This window comes from Callithrix jacchus, chromosome 12 (assembly GCF_049354715.1).
Source record: "Callithrix jacchus isolate 240 chromosome 12, calJac240_pri, whole genome shotgun sequence".
NCBI classification, from domain to species: Eukaryota; Metazoa; Chordata; class Mammalia; order Primates; family Cebidae; genus Callithrix; species Callithrix jacchus.
The window spans coordinates 70,364,375-70,384,309 of NC_133513.1; the positions used below are offsets into that span (position 1 = coordinate 70,364,375).

The 19,935-nt window shown below is 39.7% G+C and overlaps 1 protein-coding gene across 50 annotated transcripts in view; it reads left to right on the forward strand.

The window, feature by feature from the left end:
• The window catches only part of ANK3 (ankyrin 3), a 541,984-nt gene that overhangs the window by 488,807 nt on the left and 33,242 nt on the right, over positions 1-19,935 (forward strand). For 11 of the 50 annotated variants that reach the window (XM_078345880.1, XM_078345884.1, XM_078345883.1 and 8 more), the window contains 8 exons: positions 1,297-1,393; positions 1,716-1,944; positions 2,904-3,029; positions 3,770-3,892; positions 4,332-4,358; positions 6,220-6,301; positions 10,310-18,115; positions 18,740-18,814. In XM_078345880.1, coding sequence (XP_078202006.1) covers positions 1,297-1,393; positions 1,716-1,944; positions 2,904-3,029; positions 3,770-3,892; positions 4,332-4,358; positions 6,220-6,301; positions 10,310-18,115; positions 18,740-18,814 — 8,565 coding nt within the window. The remainder of the gene's footprint in view (positions 1-1,296; positions 1,394-1,715; positions 1,945-2,903; positions 3,030-3,769; positions 3,893-4,331; positions 4,359-6,219; positions 6,302-10,309; positions 18,116-18,739; positions 18,815-19,935) is intronic. The other 39 variants (XM_078345903.1, XM_054243027.2, XM_054243026.2 and 36 more) reach the window with 10 other exon arrangements.

Genomic DNA, 19,935 nt, shown 5'->3' on the forward strand with positions numbered 1-19,935 from the left:
ATGTCCTGCAGAGCACTAGTAACAGGAAAATGTTGAGTACATGGTTTTTCTCTCCTACTCTACCCACCAGTGTAATCCTAGAGTTTAAACATTCAGGGCTCAGAAGAACACATTTTGTGATAAGCACATGGAATCTAGAGCTCAGTTCATCCTTTGATTATCCTAATCCAATTTTTAACTGCAAGCCCAAGATTATTAAAAATAGGTTTTGTTTCTGTTTTCTGAGGAGCAATTTTAATGGCTGATGCCCTTTTTTACCCTAGGTAATTAATTGGTGCAGCCATGTACAGAATGAGATGTTTCTTAACTTGAGTAGTTCTTACCTTTTAAAAGAGCAAGAGGTAGGGCACGGTGGCTTACGCCTGTAATCCTAGCACTTTGGGAGGCTGAGGCAGGCAGATCACGAGGTCAAGAGATTGAGACCATCCTGACCAACATAGTGAAACCCTGTCTCTACTAAAAATACAAAAATTAGCTGGGTGTGGTGGTGCACATCTGTAGTCCCAGCTACTCGGGAGGGTAAGGCAGGAGAATCACTTGAACCCAGGAGGCAGAGGTTGCAGTGAGCCAAGATAGCACCACTGCACTCCATCCTGGTGACAGAGCAAGACTCTGTTTCAAAAAAAAAAAAAAAAAAGAAGAGACATAATTATCCATCTGAAACAAAAAATCTTTGTACTTACAAATTGCATTTATAAAATATACTTAGAAATTGTGGCTGCCCCAAGTTTAAGCCATCCATTGGAACCCAGACAAAAAACAAGGAATTAAAAAAAATATAACATCGTGGCCGGGCGCGGTGGCTCAAGCCTGTAATCCCAGCACTTTGGGAGGCCGAGGCGGGTTGATCACGAGGTCAAGAGATTGAGACCATCCTGGTCAACATGGTGAAACCCCGTCTCTACTAAAAAATACAAAAAATTAGCTGGGCACGGTGGCACGTGCCTGTAATCCCAGCTACTCAGGAGGCTGAGGCAGGAGAATTGCCTGAACCCAGCAGGTGGAGATTGCAGTGAGCCGAGATCGTGCCATTGCACTCCAGCCTGTGTAACAAGAGCGAAACTCCGTCTCAAAAAAAAAAAAAAAAAACAACATCGTACAAGGAAATCACAATAAGCCTGGTAAACGTATAAAAGGAGAGTACAGAGGAAAACTACCTTTAGTACACACTATTAAATTGAAGGTGTTGACATTTGCCAGTTTATGGCTATGCAGAAAGAAGAAAATGATATGATTAAAATTTTACAAGGACCATCTCCCATGATAAAGTCAACATATCTGCTGTTGTTCTCTCAGGGGGCACTTCGCCTGCTCAGTGGGAAGACATCACAGGAACAACTCCTTTGACGTTTATAAAAGATTGTGTGTCTTTTACAACCAATGTTTCAGCCAGGTATGGAAATAAAGAATTCCAAAAAGCAGTAAGGAATTAGTTGTTATTACCTTTTGGAAAGTAAAAATTGTTGTGTTCAATACTAAAAAAATTGTGAGAAAAAAAATCCTTAATATTTGCTTATCAAAATTATCCTCAAATAACAAACACAGGGTTTCTGTGTTCGATAAATGGGAAAAAAATCTTTGCTATTTAAAAGAACAAGTTAATACCCTTTTGGATTAGTTCCTTTATATATTCTGAGTTTTTAAATTGTCAAATTTTTTACGATTTGGCTTTTAAATAGCCACATTTTCACACTTCTGTTTTTTGTTTCATTCAGATTTTGGCTTGCAGACTGCCATCAAGTTTTAGAAACTGTGGGGTTAGCCACACAACTATACAGAGAATTGATATGTGTTCCATATATGGCCAAGTTTGTTGTTTTTGCCAAAATGAATGATCCTGTAGAATCTTCCTTAAGATGTTTCTGCATGACAGATGACAAAGTGGACAAAACTTTAGAGCAGCAAGAGAATTTTGAGGAAGTCGCAAGAAGCAAAGATATTGAGGTACCTCATTCACAAAAACAAGTTCATTACATACCCTAGATATGGAGTTTTATTTTGTCGCCATAATACCACTCACTGTATAATACCAAGTACATTATTGATTCTACTTTTACTTTAAAAAATTTGATATAGATTAATAGTCTTATTCTTATTATTTTTGAGATGGAGTCTCACTATGTTGCCCAGGCTGGAGTGCAGTTGTGCAGTTTCCGCTCACTGCAACCTCTGCCTCTTGGGTTCAAGGGATTCTCCCACCTCAGCCTCCCAAGTAGCTCGGATTACAGGTGCCTGCCACCATGCCTGGCTAATTTTTTTGTACTTTTAGTAAAGACAAGGTTTCACCATGTTGACCAGGCTGATCTTGAACTCCTGACCTCGTGATCCAACTGCCTTGGCCTCCCAAAGCCCTGGGATTACATGCATGAGCCACCATGCCTGGCCTATACTCAAAATTATTTTAAGTGTTTTTGGGAGTTGTCTTAGCTGGTTAAAATGTAGTACTAATAAATCTAAGTTAATGGTCTCCATTTACTTGTGGCCACTTGAGTTGCCTACTTTTCAGAATGACTGTTTATACACATTGATTTTCTTTTTCAAACCCAGTGATCATGTAAGTATCTAAGAGTCCAAAAAAAAAAAAAAACAAAAAGTTTTCAAAATCTATATGAATAAGCGATTGATGTCAGGCACATTCTTAAATATTTTTAAGGTTGCCAGAATAAAAATAAGTATATAATTCTGTTCTGTATATGTCCATGATATGGATTCCAATTACAATTGGTGAATTGTAAGCACACAGCATTATTTTTATTGAAAATAGCACCACAGAAGTAACTGCCTAATAGAGAGACAAATGTGACATAGTAACATGTCAGTCTTTTAATGTTATATGATATAAAATGTCAAAATATTTCAAACTCAGATTAACATCAAATTGTTTATTTCTTTTACTCTAAAAGGTTCTGGAAGGAAAACCTATTTATGTTGATTGTTATGGAAATTTGGCCCCACTTACCAAAGGAGGACAGCAACTCGTTTTTAACTTTTATGCTTTCAAAGAAAATAGACTGCCATTTTCCATCAAGGTAAGTCATCTTCAACAGAGAATCTGTGAATTATGGGGAAAAAAATACTCTTAGAAAATATAAATAATGGTTTTAATGGTTTATTTAGTTTGAAATATCCCATCAAATCTGAACTCCTAAGGTCAAATTTTATTCTAGTTCTACCAGAGTATACTTTTAGCCACTAATGCTTTATAATTGGTAAAAAGGATCTTTAATTTTTAAAGTGTTTAATAACATTTATGTTTACACAAACATTTGTAAAATCAAATAATCTAGAGTAATAAAATGTATTATTTCTGGTTAGTGTTCAGTAATCAAATAATGTATGAAATTCAAATTCAGTATTCAAGTTTCATTTTAATTTCTGGTGGAGCCAAGGGACATTCTAGAGGGATCATCATCTTTCTCCAAGTACAGAAGAAGGCAGGACAATTGTTTTATTGTTATTATTTGCTGTTCCGGTTGCAAAAGCTTAAGCTTTCAGAAGAAAAACCCTGTTAGACAGAAGGAAAATGCACATAACTCAGACTATACTATGAATTCTCAGGATTAGATCATCAGACACAACAATCCTGCAGTTAGGAATTGGGCATCTAATTCTTGTTGAGTTCAGGTTGACACATTATTGTTATCATCTTTTCCCTTTACCTTTCCTGCCTCTCACAGGGCTTCATAAAACAAACATGTTTAACTCCTATGCAGTTAAAAATCCTCAGTAGGTCTCATTCTATAACTATCAACTACCGAAACTTTTCTAGATTAGAGACACCAGCCAAGAGCCCTGTGGTCGTCTGTCCTTTCTGAAAGAACCAAAGACAACAAAAGGACTGCCTCAAACAGCTGTTTGCAACTTAAATATCACTCTGCCAGCACATAAAAAGGTATCTTTTAATACTGCTTTATTTTAACTGTCTTTCCCTGGTCTTGAAGAAGTGGGCCTTTGGTATGCAATTAAGGAATGCTTTGTAACATGGATAAAGTTCTTGAAACTGAAGTTTTGTTAGTCTCCTCGTGTAGATTGCATAAGTCTTGTTACTGTGGTGTCAAATTCTTAAGTTTGTATGATGGAGTCCTCTCTGTTTACCGCTTTTGCTTCTGCTGATAGTGCACAGACTTTTATGCTTTCAAATGATGTCATATGTTACTTTGCCGTGGATGTACAGTTCTTGATATTTTTGTTGGCTTTTTTTAAATTTGCTTTGCTTTCTAAATCAGCTCGCATTTGTGCTCCCTACTCAGTCCTTTTCATATCCTGATATTCTTTTCCCTGCTGTCCATTATAATATTCCTTGTCTCTGCAATGCATCTTGGAACCAAAAGGAGACAGAGTCAGATCAAGATGATGAGGTAATATGAACACTTCTGCTTTTATTCTATCAGAAGTAGAATAGAAATTGAATCTGTATGACAGAAGTTGCAGAGGGCTGAAGTGTGGGAAACAAATTATATCTGTGCAGATCTTAGGAGAAAAGGGTATATATATATATATATATATATATATATATATATTTTTTTTTTTTAATGGTTGACTCTTCTTCCACACGTAACTAAGAGTACTTCATTATATTTAACAAAATTATAATTCAGCTAATTATTTAAAAACTGAAGTTCTTTAAACATTTTAAAATGTGATAGATTGGCATGTATAAACATTAAATTTTTTTTTAGACAAGCCAAATGCAATCGTGAGAAAGGGGGAAAGAGTAGGACCAGGAAGTTTTATCTATGACTGACTATGAACAGTCAACTTCAGACCATCCAAATAAACATTTTGTAAAAGTTTCAGCCGGGCACGGTGTCTCACACCTGTAATCCTAGCACTTTGGGAGGCTGAGGCAGGTGGATCACGAGGTCAGGTATTCAAGACCCGCCTAACCAAGATGATGAAACCCTGTCTCTACTAAAAATACAAAAATTAGCCGGGCACAGTGGCAGGTACCTGTAATCCCAGCTACTCGGAGGCTGAGAATGGCTCGAACCCAGGCGGCAGGGTTTGCAGTGAGCCGAGATCGCACCACTGTACTCCAACCTAGGTGACAGAAGGAATTATAAGGTGACAGAGTGAGACACTGTCTCAAAAAAAAAAAAGTTTCATGTGCCTATTTCACTATCAACTATATCCTACTATCATGCTTGTTATAAATTTAAATCACGATCACGTTTAATATGTGAAATTTATTGTACAAACTTAGTCGTATGTAATACAAAATATTCGCTCACCAGCTATTGATAAATTGTTGATATTCTCACTAAAGAAATTTATCTTGACCATTTTTTTAAAGAATGTAGCTCAATTAAATTGTCTCCTAATGTTTCTCTAAGTTATATGATAATTAGAATTTTAAAACCCCCACACCAATAGCAATAAGTAGAATCAAGTAGCCTTAGGACTAAGTAATAAATAGTACCTCTGACCAGGCACGGTGGCTCACCTCTGTAATCCTAGCACGTTGGGAGGCCGAGGCGGGGGAATCACCTGAGGTCAGAAGTTCAACACCAGCCTAGCCAACAGAGTGAAACCTTGTCTTTACTAAAAATTCAAAAATTAGCTGGGCATGGTGGTGCATGTCTGTAATCCCAGCTACTCGGGAGGCTGAGGCAGGAGAATGGCTTGAACCCAGGAGGCAGAGGTTGCAGTGAGCCAAGATCATGCCACTGCACTCCAGCCGAGGCGACAGAAGTGAGTGAGACTCTGTCTTAAAAAATATATATATCCAAAAAACTAAACAACAACAACAAAAAGTACTTTCTAACAAAACCAACCATTAATCTGTTTTCAGTCTCCTCATCTACGACTTATGCCTATTAACATACAGATACCCCAGCAGTAATTGGAATAATAAACTTTGTGTGCCTTTCTCCCTTGAATGTACTCACATAGAGTGAGTGTACTTTGTGATATATGTGCTTTCAGTATGAACAGATCCAGGAAAAGTTACTGCTCAGCATCAGAAGTCTCTGTAATGCTTGTCTTTTACTTGTACTTCCCTGTAGTCTGCTGTGTTGGTGCTCTTAAATTTGCCACATGATGATATTTTGGTTAAGACATGGAGGTGGGGTGGGGTTATAGAATCCCAGTAGGAAATTAACATTTCCTAAGAGGAAAAATAAACAAGTTATCCACATGCCATCTTACAAAATGTTTTAAAACTGTGAAGATGTCACAGGGAAGTTGGAAATAGAGTCGCCTTTTTTTTTTCTTTTTCAGATTGAGAAAACAGACAGACGACAGAGCTTCGCATCCTTAGCTTTACGTAAGCGCTACAGCTACTTGACTGAGCCTGGAATGAGTGAGTTTTCTAACACATTTATTAATCTATGTGGATTTTCATAAGAAGAGACATTTTTTCTATACAAACTAAATTTTATTTAGATCAAAGGCAAAAAAAAATTGTCTGCAGGAAAACTCTGTCATATAACTTAGGTAATATTTTTTGTACGTGGTTGAAAATGTGAGGTAAAAACAGCCCTAGCTCATACTTCAAATTAGTTTTTAAAGCCATTCACTATTTTTAAATTGGAAACGTATTACTTTTCCTTTAAAACCCTGATTTTTACTTTGTTAACTATGCTAGGAAATAAATATGAATGTTGCTTTAGATCTATGCTCAGATGAAAAAAAATTTACTCACATATTTAGAATAGTAGAAAAAATGATAAAGTTACTTTGTCATCTCATTTTTCTCCGTATAGATAGGCTGTCATATCCTAATCCCGATTCTTTTTCTTTCCTCTTTGCCAGAATCACATTTCCTTACCTTCTTGAGGTAGCACTTGTTTACAGATTCTTCTTTCCTCGCTCCCTTGCTCTCACTTCCTCTCTTCCTGTCCTTTATTAAAATATCAGTTCTAAGGCTGGTCTTCACTGGGCTGGTTAGATAGACACTTTTCTTTTCTCAGTGATTTTTTTGGTTGTTAGCAGGTTAGCTGGCATGCACTTACCAAGATATAGATTCATTCAACCATATCCATTCATAGATTCTTTCTGTCTGCTTCCTCTTCCCTTCCTTCCTTCATCCTTATAATCATCACTTCTGATGATCTCTACAGCCCTCAAGATAACTCCCTCCACTAGCAGGAACCAGGAGTACTGAGCACAGCACTGTATTTGACTGACATATTGGTGCCACTTTAACTATTCTCCTCATTCTAACTGAGGGGAAATTATACAAAAAATTATTTTTAAATGAGTGAATCATGCCTAGCTGTTTCCCATTGACACAGTTTCTTAAGTTCAAGGAGGTTTGAAAATTCGCCAGTAAGAGTCTCAACTTTGGCTTTTCCCACCTTTTCTGAAGTCTTGTTTCTGTGGGCCAACAACAGAGCACATAAGATCTGCGGCAGGACAATACTGCACTACTCAGTTGAGAGGGTCTTAGCATCATCTTCTGGAGCCTAGCTCCTTGACTATGAGGGAAGTTTTTATATTCAAATACAAAATGGAGAATATAAATGAAAGAAGGCTACCACATTCAAGAATGTTCCCTCAGATCTCAGTTCTCCTCTAGCAGAAATGTCTAAATCCTCCCAGAAACATAAGGGCTGACATTAACTCATATTATGCTACAGAGCAGAAGGGTGTATGGTGTGTGTGTGTGTGTGTGTGTGTAGCTAGATGGTTTCCAGTGGAGCTAAATACCTTGGGGAGGTTTTCTTTGGCATACTATTTTGCCCTAGAGATCCTAAGTGGGTAGTTGGTCGGGACCCTCCAAGCAACATCCTTAAGCTTTGGACAGGTTCAATGGACCAGCTACTTTAGGTCGGAGGCCCCTCAGGCAGGTGAGTTTCCATCTGATTCTGGTCACTAAGGCTAAGTCAATTGAATGTTTCCCACTTATGATAGTATTACTGGTTAGATACAGCTAAGGTGTATGCAGCTTGTGTTCTTGGACTTTTGGTAGAAGAGGAGGGAACTTTTATGAAAAGGCACATAAGGGTGGTAAACAGGGGAATTAATAGGAATTAGAAGTGACTAAAAGAAAACTAAGTCTCAAAACTGGTGTAATAGGAACTCCAAGTGAATGCCACTTTTCCCTCACCAACCCCTTCCCCCTAGACAAAAGATTCTGGATTAGTTCAGTACCTGACATCCAGAAATTCTTTCTTATAAAGGGATCCCAAAATATATGTCATTAAAGCATAAAACATGTAACTGATTGATAGGTTCGTTGTTCCTTGCGAAGTATAAAACCATAGACATGGTTCAAAAGACTTTGCCTGATAGAACCACCCTTCAGTGATAAAGGATAGATGCTTTGTCAATTTCTGATAGTTACAAAAATAAATGCTTATGAGACACAGATTAAGCTCAAATCATTGAATTGAAGGGATCTGTGAACCTTCTACTTGCCGCGGGGCATTTTTCAAAAGAGTTAAGCCATATAATATTGAGAATTATGGCAAGGAGGGGTAATGAATAGGCAAGTTTTTCCTTAGTGCTTCCACTTTCTTTAGAGTAATATGTAAGCCTAGGAAAGGATATGTTCTGGATGTCAAATTTAAATGTACACTAGGAATGAACATCTTCACCCTTGTGGGAGTAGCTGCTAATCCATAGACTGGATTGTAGCAATTGCATGGGCACAGCATGAAGAACAACATAAAAGCTGAAGCAGATTCTCCTTTTCTCTTTGAGTTTGACTCTTCTGAACCAGGGCTTCCTTGGAGGAAAACTGTACTCAGTTTTGATGTAAAACCTCAGCCCTCAGCAGGCCTTGCAAATCTCTGTGACTAGCTTGGTTTGTTTGAGTTGCAGAAGCAGAGAGGACTAAGTATGTGTTTTCGCTCCCCAGCAAGTGTGCTTACTTCATTTGTATGTTTCTTGCTCCATTGCCAGAAGAAATGCTTGGTATTACTATATCCATTCTTTCTAGTGGTAGGTCTGCCTCGTGACTGCTTCAGTGTTTGTGATATCCATGCATCCCATGAATATTAGGGGAAGGCACCAGAATTGGTACCTTTGAAATTGATAAACATATATACACACACCCTATATCCTGTAGGTACTTAAATATGGGGTGTTAAAAATATGAATGCACTTTTTAGATGTCCCCCATGATAGCTTTTGAGAATTAAATGTAGAATAGGTTATGAAAAAATATCTTTGATAAACTGTATGCTTTCATCAAAACGTAATGAAGACAGTTACAGACATGGAACTGTTCAGTTGCAGGTGATTTGATAATGTGCAGTGGAAAACATTTTCCTAAAATCTCAAAAGGTACCAAGACTTCATATCTCATGGAAAAAGTGTACTCTTCTTTCTAAATGCCCTTGTGAAAGTATCTTTAAAGTTTAAATATTGTGCATAATATGGCATACGAATTGTATTACTTCATTGGCTTGTTTGCCATGATATATTGTGCATGATAAAATGTTTTCAGTTGCTTTGCTTGCTTATGGTAACCATGAACCATATTTTCTGTTTTTTCCTTTGTGTGTGTGTGTATGTACACGTGCCTTTTAAAGTCATTCCATATTACGTTTTCTTTTCCCCTCATCAAAAGGAATATACTGCATGGAAAAGATAAATGCAAACATTCCTTTTCTTTGTTTTTGTTTAAAATTCTGACTCAGAAAACTTCTTGCTCTTATTGGCTTTTTATGGGTGTAAAGCATAACCGAACTGTGCATGGGAGAGACAGATTTAAAATCCAGTGGCTTCACAGTTTGCACATCAGTTGCCTGTCACTTAAAAGTTATTTTGGATCCTGCATGAAATAGGCTTGAGTGCTTTTTGAAAAAAGTTTTAGATATTTAATGTACAGCTACATATATTGAAATGGTTCTTAGTAGGTGCAATCTGTATTATGGAAAGGCTAAAGGAGAGAGAGGACATTAGAAATTACTAAAATGAAAGTTGTATGGTTGCACGAAACAAACATGTACCTATACAGGCAAAATAGAACAGCTACTGCTATTTCAAAACCAACACATAAGAAAGTCAATAGGAAGTAGGGAACAGTTTTCCATTGTGGTTATTTTTCTCATCATCAATTCTTTCCTTATGTTTTCTGTTTTTCATTGTTTGCCTCTTCAGTTGCAATGTGCTTTTCATTTCACATTACTCTGTTTTTTTATTTAGTTAGTTGTTTTTTTCTTAACCAGATTAGTTATGTCTGTAGAAATTTATTTTTCCTCTTAATTGTTCCTTTTGCCTCTTCCATTCTAAATCATGCAAACAATTGTACTTGCTTTTGTAATATTTCAAAGTTTACTGACCAATTTTTTTCTCTGGTCTCTCTGTTTCTCAACCATTTTTGTTGATTTTTGTGTTTGATTTCATTTTAAAATTTAAGAAACAGTTGAACGGAGCACAGGAGCAACAAGATCCCTCCCCACCACTTACTCATACAAGCCATTCTTTTCTACAAGACCATACCAGTCCTGGACAACAGCTCCGATTACAGTGCCCGGGCCAGCCAAGTCAGGCTTCACTTCCTTATCAAGTTCTTCCTCTAATACACCATCAGCTTCTCCGTTAAAATCAATATGGTCTGTTTCGACTCCTTCTCCAATCAAATCCACATTAGGCGCGTCAACTACATCTTCAGTTAAATCCATTAGTGACGTCGCATCTCCAATTAGATCCTTTCGGACAATGTCTTCGCCGATAAAAACTGTGGTGTCACAATCTCCATACAATATCCAAGTTTCCTCTGGTACCCTGGCTAGAGCTCCCGCAGTCACGGAAGCTACGCCCTTAAAAGGGCTGGCATCCAATTCTACATTTTCCTCTCGAACCTCTCCAGTGACTACAGCAGGGTCTCTTTTGGAGAGGTCATCAATTACTATGACACCCCCTGCCTCCCCCAAATCAAACATTAATATGTATTCCTCAAGTTTGCCATTTAAGTCAATTATTACATCAGCAGCACCGCTAATGTCTTCACCTTTAAAGTCAGTGGTGTCGCCAGTTAAATCAGCAGTTGATGCCATTTCATCAGCCAAAGTTACAATGGCATCTTCCCTCTCATCACCTGTGAAGCAGATGCCTGGACATGCAGAGGTAGCATTAGTCAACGGATCTATTTCCCCCCTAAAATATCCATCATCTTCCACTTTAATTAACGGATGCAAAGCCACTGCCACGTTACAGGAAACAATTTCTACAGCTACAAACTCTGTGAGCTCTGTGGTCAATGCAGCCACTGACACAGTTGAGAAGGCGTTTTCTACCACAACTGCAATGCCATTTTCCCCACTCAGGTCTTACGTTTCTGCAGCACCATCAGCTTTTCAGTCACTAAGAACTCCTTCCGCAAGTGCACTCTATACATCCCTTGGGTCGTCAATATCTGCAACTACCTCATCTGTAACTTCATCAATTATAACAGTGCCAGTATACTCTGTAGTCAATGTTTTGTCAGAACCAGCATTAAAGAAACTTCCAGACTCTAATTCATTTACAAAATCAGCAGCAGCCTTGCTGTCACCCATTAAAACATTGACTACGGAGACACGTCCTCAGCCTCATTTCAATCGAACTTCATCTCCAGTTAAGTCATCTTTGTTCCTTGCACCCTCTGCCCTTAAGTTGTCTACACCATCTTCTTTATCTTCCAGTCAGGAGATACTAAAAGACGTGGCGGAAATGAAAGAGGACCTAATGCGGATGACCGCAATACTGCAGACAGATGTGCCTGAGGAGAAGCCATTCCAACCGGAACTCCCGAAAGAAGGGAGAATTGATGACGAAGAACCTTTCAAAATTGTTGAGAAAGTAAAGGAAGACTTAGTGAAAGTTAGTGAAATCCTTAAAAAGGATGTGTGTGTAGATAATAAAGGATCACCCAAATCACCAAAGAGTGACAAAGGACACTCTCCCGAAGATGACTGGACAGAATTTAGTTCTGAAGAAATCCGAGAAGCAAGACAACAAGCTGCCGCCAGCCATTCTCCAACTCTGCCTGAGAGAGTGCAAGTAAAAGCAAAGGCCGCCTCCGAAAAGGATTATAACTTGACCAAAGTTATTGATTACCTAACAAATGATATTGGGAGTAGTTCACTGACAAACTTAAAATACAAGTTTGAGGATGCAAAGAAGGATGGTGAGGAGAGACAGAAAAGAGTCTTAAAACCAGCAATTGCTTTGCAGGAACACAAACTCAAAATGCCTCCAGCCTCCATGAGGCCTTCCACCTCTGAGAAAGAATTGTGTAAAATGGCTGATTCCTTTTTTGGAACAGATACTATTTTAGAGTCTCCCGATGACTTTTCTCAACATGACCAAGATAAAAGTCCCTTGTCTGACAGTGGCTTTGAAACAAGAAGTGAAAAGACACCTTCTGCCCCGCAAAGCGCTGAAAGCACGGGTCCTAAACCACTTTTTCATGAAGTTCCCATCCCTCCTGTCATTACAGAAACAAGAACTGAAGTGGTTCACGTCATCCGGAGCTATGAGCCCTCAGCTGGGGATGTTCCCCAGACCCAGCCAGAGGAGCCTGTGTCACCTAAACCTTCACCTACATTTATGGAATTGGAACCAAAGCCCACCACCTCTAGTATTAAAGAAAAAGTTAAGGCATTTCAGATGAAAGCCAGTAGCGAAGAAGATGACCACAATAGGGTTTTAAGCAAAGGCATGCGTGTTAAAGAAGAGACTCACATAACCACAACCACCAGAATGGTTTATCATTCTCCACCAGGCGGTGAAGGTACATCTGAAAGGATTGAAGAAACCATGTCAGTCCATGACATCATGAAGGCCTTTCAGTCCGGGCGAGATCCTTCCAAAGAACTGGCAGGGCTGTTTGAACATAAGTCGGCAGTGCCTCCAGATGTTCACAAGTCTGCTGCTGAAACCTCAGCCCAGCATGCAGAGAAGGACAACCAAATGAAACCCAAACTGGAGCGTATAATAGAAGTCCACATCGAAAAAGGTAACCAAGCTGAGCCCACTGAAGTCATTATTAGAGAAACCAAAAAGCATCCAGAAAAAGAAATGTATGTGTATCAGAAAGACTTATCCCGGGGAGATATTAACCTAAAAGATTTTCTGCCAGAAAAACACGATGCTTTTCCTTGTTCAGAGGAACAGGGTCAGCAAGAAGAAGAAGAACTTACTGCTGAAGAGTCATTGCCTTCTTATCTGGAGTCTTCCAGAGTAAACACTCCTGTGTCCCAAGAAGAAGATAGCCGCCCTAGTTCTGCTCAACTCATATCTGATGACTCTTATAAAACATTGAAGCTTTTGAGTCAACACTCAATAGAATACCATGACGATGAGTTGTCAGAACTAAGAGGGGAGTCTTACAGGTTTGCTGAGAAAATGCTTCTGTCAGAAAAGCTAGATGTGTCTCATTCTGATACTGAGGAGTCGGTTACAGACCATGCAGGACCCCCTAGCTCAGAGTTACAGGGGTCTGATAAGCGGTCCAGAGAAAAAGTAGCCACTGCCCCCAAAAAAGAAATTCTCTCCAAAATCTATAAAGATGTTTCTGAAAATGGTGTAGGTAAAGTGTCTAAAGATGAGCATTTTGATAAAGTCACAGTGTTGCACTATTCTGGCAATGTTAGTAGTCCAAAACATGCCATGTGGATGCGCTTTACTGAGGACAGATTAGACAGAGGTAGAGAGAAGTTGATATATGAAGATAGGGTGGACAGGACTGTGAAGGAGGCAGAAGAAAAACTGACTGAAGTGTCACAGTTTTTTCGTGACAAAACTGAAAAGCTAAATGATGAACTGCAGTCCCCAGAGAAAAAGGCACGCCCTAAAAATGGCAAAGAATATTCTTCTCAAAGCTCTACCAGTAGCAGCCCTGAGAAAGTACTGCTGACAGAACTGCTGGCATCCAATGATGAATGGGTTAAGGCAAGACAGCATGGCCCTGATGGACAAGGCTTCCCCAAAGCCGAGGAGAAGGCGTCCAGTCTGCCCAGCAGCCCAGAGAAAACGGCTCTCTCCCAACAGACTGAGGACAGCAAGTCCACAGTGGAAGCCAAAGGAAGTATTTCACAGAGCAAAGCACCAGATGGGCCCCAGTCTGGATTCCAGCTCAAACAATCTAAACTCAGTTCCATTAGATTAAAATTTGAACAAGGCACACACACAAAAAGTAAAGACATGTCTCAAGAAGACAGAAAGTCCGATGGCCAGTCCAGAATCCCAGTTAAAAAAATACAGGAGAGCAAGCTACCCGTCTACCAAGTTTTTGCTAGAGAAAAACAGCAGAAGGCCATAGACCTCCCAGATGAAAGTGTATCTGTGCAAAAAGATTTCATGGTATTAAAAGCCAAAGATGAGCATGCCCAGAGCAACGAAATTGTTGTAAATGATTCTGGCTCTGATAATGTGAAAAAACAGAGAACTGAAATGTCAAGTAAAGCAATGCCTGACTCTTTTTCTGAGCAGCAGGCTAAAGACTTGGCATGTCATATAACCTCAGATTTAGCAACTAGGGGACCATGGGACAAAAAGGTCTTTAGAACATGGGAGAGTTCGGGAGCCACTAACAATAAGTGTCAGAAAGAAAAACTTTCGCATGTACTTGTTCATGATGTGAGAGAGAATCACATTGGTCACCCTGAGAGTAAAAGTGTTGATCAAAAGAATGAATTTATGTCTGTGACTGAGAGAGAACACAAATTGTTAACAAATGGCTCTCTCTCAGAAATTAAAGAAATGACTGTAAAATCTCCCTCCAAAAAAGTCTTATATAGGGAATATGTTGTGAAAGAAGGGGACCGTCCAGCTGGATTGCTTGATCAGCCTTCCAGGAGGAGCGAGAGCTCAGCTGTGTCACACATTCCCGTCAGAGTTGCTGATGAGAGGAGAATGCTGTCTTCTAATATTCCCGATGGTTTCTGTGAACAGTCGGCATTTCCAAAACATGAACTATCACAAAAGCTGTCCCAGTCAAGCATGAGTAAAGAGACAGTTGAGACACAGCACTTTAATTCTATAGAGGATGAAAAAGTTACCTATTCAGAAATCAGCAAAGTTTCCAAACACCAGAGTTATGTAGGTTTATGCCCACCTCTCGAGGAAACTGAAACCTCGCCCACCAAATCTCCTGATTCTTTAGAGTTTAGCCCAGGAAGGGAATCTCCCTCTAGTGATGTATTCGACCACAGTCCCATTGATGGATTGGAAAAACTTGCACCACTAGCCCAGACAGAGGGAGGGAAAGAGATAAAAACTTTGCCCGTTTATGTCAGTTTTGTACAAGTGGGGAAGCAATATGAAAAGGAGATACAACAAGGAAGTCTAAAAAAAATCATAAGTCAGGAATGTAAGACAGTACAAGAAACCAGGGGGACCTTTTATACAACCAGACAGCAAAAGCAACCTCCTTCTCCCCAAGGTAGCCCAGAAGATGATACTCTAGAGCAAGTGTCCTTTCTAGACAGCTCTGGGAAAAGCCCTTTAACCCCAGAAACACCCAGTTCAGAGGAAGTGAGTTATGAATTTACATCTAAGACACCTGACTCACTCATAGCTTATATACCAGGCAAACCCAGCCCAATTCCCGAGGTTTCTGAGGAGTCAGAGGAGGAGGAACAGGCCAAGTCAGCCTCCCTAAAGCAGGCTACAGTGGAGGAGATAGCAGTCAAGCGTGAAATGCCTAATGACATGAGCAAAGACTCTAACCAAAGACCCAAAAGTAACAGAGTTGCCTATATTGAATTTCCCCCTCCTCCACCACTGGATGCAGACCAGATTGAGTCAGATAAGAGGCATCATTATCTCCCAGAAAAAGAGGTTGACATGATTGAAGTCAATCTGCAAGATGAGCATGACAAGTACCAGCTGGCTGAACCTGTCATTAGAGTACAGCCACCTTCACCAGTTCCTCCCGGGGCAGACGTCAGTGATTCCAGCGATGATGAATCTATTTATCAGCCAGTCCCAGTTAAAAAATACACCTTCAAATTAAAGGAAGTGGACGACGAACAAAAAGAAAAACCCAAAGCTTCTGCTGAAAAGGCTTCCACCCAGAAAGAACTGGAAAGTAACGGATCTGGAAAAGATAACGAATTTGGCCTTGGCCTTGATGCACCTCAGAATGAAACTGCCCAGAATGGGAACAATGACCAGTCCATCACAGAGTGTTCCATTGCCACCACAGCGGAGTTTTCTCATGACACGGATGCCACAGAGATAGACTCTCTGGATGGCTATGACCTGCAAGATGAAGATGATGGCTTGACGGAGAGCGATTCTAAACTCCCTAGTCAAGCCATGGAAATTAAGAAAGATATATGGAACACAGAGGGCATTCTGAAGCCAGCGGACCGCTCTTTTAGCCAAAGTAAACTTGAAGTTATCGAGGAGGAAGAAAAGGTGGGACCAGATGAAGACAAGCCACCTTCTAAAAGTTCTGCATCTGAAAAGACTCCTGATAAGACTGATCAGAAGTCAGGGGCCCAGTTCTTCACACTGGAAGGCAGACATCCTGACAGATCAGTGTTTCCTGATACTTACTTCAGTTACAAAGTAGATGAAGAGTTTGCCACTCCTTTTAAAACAGTAGCTACCAAAGGTCTAGATTTTGACCCTTGGTCCAGTAACCGAGGGGATGATGAAGTTTTTGACAGTAAATCACGGGAAGATGAAACTAAGCCCTTTGGGCTGGCGGTAGAAGACCGCTCTCCAGCAACAACCCCTGATACAACGCCAGCCAGAACGCCAACTGATGAAAGTACCCCAACTAGTGAGCCTAACCCCTTCCCATTTCATGAAGGAAAAATGTTTGAGATGACTCGCAGTGGTGCAATTGACATGAGCAAGAGGGATTTTGTTGAAGAGAGGCTCCAATTTTTCCAGATTGGTGAGCATACTTCTGAAGGGAAGTCAGGGGACCAGGGGGAAGGGGATAAAAGTATGGTCACTGCCACACCACAGCCACAGTCAGGGGACACCACTGTAGAAACCAATCTAGAGAGAAATGTAGAGACACCTACAGTGGAACCTGACCCCAGCAGCCCGACCAGCGGAGAGTGTCAGGAAGGCACATCCAGTAGTGGCCCCCTGGAGAAATCAGCAGCAGCCACTAACACCTCTAAAGTTGACCCCAAGTTGCGCACGCCTATAAAAATGGGAATTTCTGCATCCACCATGACCATGAAGAAAGAAGGCCCTGGAGAAATAACAGATAAGATAGAAGCTGTGATGACCAGTTGTCAGGGATTAGAAAATGAAACTATAACAGTGATTTCAAATGCAGCCAATAGCCAGACGGGCATTAGGCCCCATGAAAAACATGATTTTCAGAAAGATAACTTTAATAACAACAACAATTTGGATTCTTCCACTATACAGACAGATAACATGATAAGTAATATAGCTCTGACAGAACATTCTGCACCCACTTGTACCACAGAGAAAGATAACCCAGTGAAAGTCTCATCAGGAAAAAAGACAGGGGTACTACAAGGACACTGTCTAAGGGATAAGCAGAAAGTTCTTGGAGAGCAGCAAAAAACAAAGGAATTGATAGGGATTAGGCAAAAATCCAAACTTCCCATAAAGGCCACTTCACCAAAAGATACCTTCCCACCGAACCATTTGCCAAACATTAAAGCAAGTAAAACGAAGCAGGTTAGTCAATCCGAGAAAACCAAAGGCCTTACTACTTCTTCATGTGTAGACGTAAAGTCCAGAATTCCAGTGAAAAACACACACAGGGATAACATAGTCGCAGTTAGAAAAGCACGTGCCACACAAAAGCAAGGGCAGCCAGAGAAAGGCAAGGCCAAACAGCTTCCATCCAAGTTGCCAGTAAAGGTAAGACCCACCTGTGTCACTACCACTACCACCTCCACCTCCACCTCCACCACCACCACCAGCACAAGCACAGTTAAAGTTAGGAAAAGTCAGCTCAAGGAAGTATGTAAACATTCCATTGAATATTTTAAGGGAATTAGTGGTGAGACCTTAAAGCTTGTGGACCGCCTCTCTGAAGAAGAAAAAAAGATGCAGTCCGAGCTGTCCGATGAGGAAGAAAGTACCTCAAGAAACACGTCGTTGTCCGAGACTTCCCGGGGTGGCCAGCCTTCAGTTACATCGAAGTCTGCTAGAGATAAGAAAACAGAGGCAGCACCTTTAAAATCAAAGAGTGAAAAGGCCGGCAGTGAGAAAAGGAGCAGTAGAAGGACTGGTGAGAATGAAGGCAGTCAGGTCTCTCGAGCACTCTGCTCACATCCTGGAGAACGAGCATAGTTTGTAAACACTTTCCAACTCGTAGACCCTAGTGCATGAACTGTTGTGATTGCCTGTGGAGTGACTTAACCGTAGTTTCTCATTCTGTCATTGTCATCTGTATGTGCTGTCGTATATACTCTTCTTTCTGCCTTTTGATCAAACTACACAGTAGACAGCTAGGGAAGCATGCTGAAGATATTGGTGTCATTCAAGATGAACAAACTTTTTTTTTTTAATGTGCTAATGGATATGATTCTGTCAAAGTTAAAGCACACATGTTGAAATCCCATCATGGTGTTTTCACCAACACGACACTTCTGTAATATGTTGTAAACTAGCTAGCTCGTCAGCATGTTCAATCCCATTACATTGAGCATCCATGTAGTCTGACATTTGGCCTGATAAAGGTGAAAAACAAGTGAGCCATGTGCAAAGAAGTGTTCATGTAGGTGACTAGGACACATTTAAGTGTACAGTGTTAGCATTAGTCTCTCTGTAAAATCTGCGTACTGCTAAAAGCAATTTTCCAGTATCGTATCTTTCTTGATGATTATTTTAATTAAGAAATTGTAAATCGTAGGTCCACAGAGTCCATGTGAACGGACAGATATCAGGATGGCAATAGTAGCCGACCACCTGGGACTTAGTTGGACAGGTAAGTGTATACGCTCCTGAATGAAACAAATTAGTTTCTTCATTTCTTGGTCTTACTCACAAGCAGTTCAATATATTTATTTGAAGAACAGAAACAAGCAACTAGTAAAAAACATTTTTATCATCAACAATTTTATCTACCCAGAGATAAATACTGATTGTACCTTATATACTGTGTTTTTCCAATGCCTTTGCTACACATATGCACTAAGAAGTAGAAATTTAAATTTATTTTACCTTAAATTTAAGCATTTTCTTCACAATGTCAATTCTGTAGTACAGGATAACCTTTTACCGAATAGCAAGTTTATCTCATAGCACAAAATAAAAACACAGCTAAGGGCTTTAATTAATCCAAATTTTTTCATATGGTTTATGTCCTTAAAGCAGCTTTCTAGGCAACGGTTCAATTAACCCATGCCTAGGTTGCACAAATTTTAGTCATTTACTGTGAAGTCCTCTTGACAGTTTTTACGACATACACATAAAACTTTATTTGCCTGATACTCTTCTTTAGGTAAACTCACTTTTATGTTCAAATATTTATTTAAAACAAAAATCCTGTATCATTTTGATAAGAGGAAAGGATTATTTGCAATTATCTATGTAAATAAGAAAACAATGACAGTTCAAATTTTGAATTAAAAATTTTTAAATATGTAAATATATTTAATTCACAAAAGTTGAATTCTACAAAATAAATGAAGCTATGATCAGTGTATAGAAAAGGAATCTTTGATTTTGTTTCATTAAAGATGAAGATGGCCAGGCATGGTAGCTCATGCCTGAAATCCCAGCACTGTGGGAGGCCAAGGTGGGCAGATCACTTGAGGTCAGGACCAGCATACCCAACATGGTAAAACCCTGTCTCTACTAAAAATACAAAAATTAGCCAGGCATGGTGGGCACTTGCTTGCCGTCCCAGGTACTTGGAATGCCGAGGCAGGAGAATCGCTTGAACCCAGGAGGCGGAGGCTGAAGTGACCCGAGATCATACCACTGCATTCCAGACTAGGTGACAGAGTAAGATTCCATCTCAATAATAATAATAATAATAATAATAATAAAAGTTGATCAGATTTTATATCAATAGGATGATTCTGCATTGTAATTTTGAGCTTA